General features: G+C 39.9%; 1 protein-coding gene across 1 annotated transcript in view; it reads left to right on the forward strand.

The window, feature by feature from the left end:
- LOC107289970 (rap1 GTPase-activating protein 1-like) overlaps positions 1 to 2,597 on the forward strand; it is a 48,619-nt gene extending 46,022 nt beyond the window's left edge. Inside the window, exons 21-22 of the mRNA XM_029284653.1 lie at positions 2,309 to 2,394; positions 2,525 to 2,597. Of these exons, the coding sequence (XP_029140486.1) occupies positions 2,309 to 2,394; positions 2,525 to 2,548 (110 nt within the window). The 3' untranslated portion in view covers positions 2,549 to 2,597. The remainder of the gene's footprint in view (positions 1 to 2,308; positions 2,395 to 2,524) is intronic.
- The last annotated feature ends 1,471 nt before the right edge of the window (positions 2,598 to 4,068 follow it).

A 4,068-nucleotide genomic window follows, 5' to 3' on the forward strand; every position in this document is an offset into this window, starting at 1 on the left:
GAGTTCTCACCTACATCGTCCATATAGGACGACTCGGGAACTCAACTCCTACCCCGGGCAGCTCACCTATCCCCTTATGCCCAGGGGAAAGGTATCAAGCCGTTTGACAGCTGATGCTAGCTGTCAAACCGGCTTTTACGCGAAACAGGCGGGAGGCAGCAAACAGCTGCGACCGACGAAGACGCCTGCCACCGGAAGTGTCCGAAGTATTACAATTTCTGAACCTACTATCAATCAGCTACATGTTTACCAGTAGAGTTTTCAGTATAATTTCATATATTTTTACCACTTTCTAGAATGGATACCGTGGTGGTACTAACAGGTAAAATTTAATGGAGATTTTGTTTTACTTGTTCAGCTGACAGGCTACTTAGAGAACAGAAATGGTGTGTGGTGTGGGTGTGGGTGTGCGTGCAGGTGTCTGCGCGCACACACCTGCACTTAACCTCGTCAGTCCAAGATTGGTGCAGTCCTTACCCAATTGAATTGCAGTCAGCATTTGTGAAATAATTTCAGAATGTAGTGACATCTACATTCTAACTTTTTACCTGGTTTGAGGGCTAAAACTCCCTTGGATGTCAGACAGGTGTCTATTCCAGCAGATGAATGTAGAAACTGTGAAAATTTTCTCCTAGAACTCTCTTAATGAGCTTCTGAAGCTAGCGTAAAATTAAGCTGAGTTCACACACATTGGCCAAATTCTCAGAATTTTAAGATAGAAATTGAATTATTATTACTTACGTACGCTCAGAATTCCTCCCTCCTCCCCTACCCCCCAAATAAGCTATACAAATGTTTAGGCAAGAATGTCAGTGTATCTTGAACAGAAAGATGATTCCCCAATATTTCCCTTGGCTGCTTTTTTAATGATCTTTTAGATTCAATCAGGGGCTCTTTATTGCTCCTTTCACATTCCTTCTCTATGAATATAAAATCTCTTAAGTCATTTTTTAGGTTTCCTTTCTAGACCTTTCCACTGAGATAGAATGGTGCCCAGCTGTCATTAATCTTCCTTGAAAGTTCCAGCTTGATTCTCTTCCTCCGTCAAATATCATGGATTCCTTTTTCTACAATGTGGTCGGCTAGTATACCTACATGCTATAAGTCAGTGTCAATAGACCCAGAGAAGCCCTGTGACAATATAGAATCCAATTACATGCAGGCTTGATTTCTGCCATATATTGTTAAAAGTATTATTGTTTTTTCCCACTTATTTAGGTTTATGATTAATCTGGCTACTTCTAATTTTGTAACCAAGGTGGGTAGTTGTATGGGAATAATCAAGTGAACTGAGGATCTTGCAGAAATACTGACAGTTTTTATCTATACTCTCACCAAGAATATTTTCTTGGGTGCATTCCCCCCCCCCCAACGATTGCACAAGTAAAGCTCCTTTGAGTAAGCTTGATTCCATGCTGTTTTCTTGAAGGTTTGTCACAACCTTCTTTCAGGAAGTTTTCTCTACAGCATTAGAAATCTCTGGTGCTCTCTAGCCCAAGTACTAAGCAGGTACAATTAATCTAAGAAAAGATTGGTCAGGCACTACCACCACCTGACATTATATGTTATGTAAAAGTAGGGGCAAATATATTTTGTTTTAAACCCAAAACGGATACATTGTGTCTCAAGATTTTGACCAAATTGTTGGGCTACGGTTTGACCAAACCAAAACGTGGAATATTGTAGTGGTTCTGGTTTTCAATGTAGACAAATTCTGGAGAGTCTTTATTTGATGAACAGGACAATTGAGGGATGTGTTTCTTTCCTCAATTTAGGATAAGTTTGAACAATTGTATGCATTTTTCTGAAGGCTACTAGCATGCATTTTTGAATGGACTTTTCCCTACCACGTTTATTAGTAATTTCTCTAATATGCATTATTAGACATTTGCAGTTTCTCTAATGTGTTCATTTTTCACAATATTCAGCCAGGAGCAGATCTCAGCATACACATTCAGTGCAAATTCAGTAACTTCACCTTAAAAAGTTAATCAAATTAATTTCTTTCTCATTCTTAGATATCCCAGGGAAGATATGTTCTTCTTCCCCGGCTCTTGAGATTTAAATTCTAAATCCTGGAATTCCAAATCAAAAGATCATCACCAAGTATCTTCCACATAGAAGAAAGAAAAATAGAATTTTACTAAGGAGCATTACCAAATGAGAAATATCCCAGATAAATGTGCCATTTGTGTATCATAGGTTGTTGATAATTGATTGATCCTATTCCCAGACTTTTTCCATCACAGCTGAATCCTCCCCAGAATACACTTTAACTTACTGTTATTTTGTGCTTGGTTCCTTTCAGTAACTCAGCTGCTCCCTTCTAGCAATGCTGCCGGCTCCATGGAAAAGGGGAAAAGCAGTAAAGTGGATGCTCAACGTTACAGCCCAGTATGTTTTTATACTTTTTTAAACGCATGTAGGAAATTCAGGTAGGGAGGTGATTTGTGGGTTCTTCATATGTAGGGAATCAGGGCAAGGAGAAGAAAGTTAAAGAAACTGCCACTTCCTTGTTCCACAGGCCTCCATTTTATGCTGTGTGTGATGCCATCGCTGGAGGGTATCTCAGTGCATGCTGGGTAATTCACAGGTAATCTGCTTCCTAGGGGGTCTCAATACCCTAGGACACAGGGGGATAAGGGCACGTAGGGAAAAAGTGATAGGAGAATTGGTTATCTTTGCTACTCTCTACATATCCCACCTATTTGAAAACAGCCAGATGCTGTCAAAAGTAACTGGACAGCCATTTGTCCGAAATGGTATAGGGTTTCCTGCCTGAGCAGGGGGTTGGACTAGATGACCTCTGAGGTCCCTTCCAACTTTATCATTATTATTATTATTAATATTTTCCAATTCTCTATTTTCTCAGGCCCTCAACAATTTGGGACATTTTTTTTTGAGGCAGCCACTCAGTCCTTACCCAACATGGTTTGTCAAACCACATCCATGTATCTATCAAGGCTTACTACATAACTTGGCTAACTCCCTAATACTGTATCCTCTTGATTCCCACAGTGCCCTTTTCCAGCCCATCTCCTCCCATTGCTGTGACTTATTATTTGCTGAATCATCCTTTAGCTCACTAGCTAGTTTTGTGTGTTTCTGTCTACTTCTGCTTTTTCACCGTCATTGGGAGGTGTGCATCTTTTGTGGATTACTGCTTTCTAGGAAAGTGTGAAATGGTCAAGATTGGGAAAGAGAGCAGAAATTGGCGAGGGGCCCTTTTTTCATGCAAATATGCAGCTTCTTCCTTCGACTTGATAATGTCTTTGAACACATTTCTCTGATGGAACATTACTTCTCCCCTGAGCATTGCAGAGAGACAAGTTTAAGGCTCCGTGAGTGCTGAATGGATATATCAAGTTGTCAAGCTATTCTGACAACTTTATAAAGATGTTACCACAATTAACAGGAAACCCTCTGAATCCAGCTCTGGTTGATCACTGCCTTCTGCCTACTTATACCCCACAGCATTATCCTTATCAAATACAAGGTTATAGCTTCTTGTAGCACCCCTATCTTTGCTCTGTAGAATACTGTATCCTCTGCAACAGAATAAGTAATTCTGATAAAGCTTTTGAGCAATCTATGTAGTTGTTTCCTTGTATTTCCTGTAAGATTGATTAGGGCAAGAGTTTTTTACCGAGCCCATGGAACCTCTTGCTTACTAGCAGTTTTAAATCAGATTTCTCCTGTTGCATACGGTAGTAATTTGAACATTATAGTTACCCCATCACAAACTTCTTTAGCTTGGCCAATTACTGGACTTTTCTCCAGGACTGTTATTTTCAAAGCTGCCAATATAAAAGTGGCCACCTTAGAGGAAGCTTTACTCGTCCAACTGTGCACCTATTCACAAGTGGTCATTCTTTATGAAGTTGCTGAAAAAGATGTTTTGGTTTCCCAGTTGCTATGATGAATGGTATAAGATATTATGATATAAGGCTTTATGTTTATTCATGGCTGAGATTGTCTCTCTTCATTAAGCCTATCCCTCTCCGCTGAAGTATAAGAGGAAAATGTGCCTGCTGCATCCGGTGATTGCATCTGTCCATTAGTGGATTC

The sequence above is a fragment of the Protobothrops mucrosquamatus genome, unplaced genomic scaffold (genome assembly GCF_001527695.2).
Source record: "Protobothrops mucrosquamatus isolate PMUCROS unplaced genomic scaffold, P.Mucros_1.0 scaffold791, whole genome shotgun sequence".
Taxonomy (NCBI): Eukaryota; Metazoa; Chordata; class Lepidosauria; order Squamata; family Viperidae; genus Protobothrops; species Protobothrops mucrosquamatus.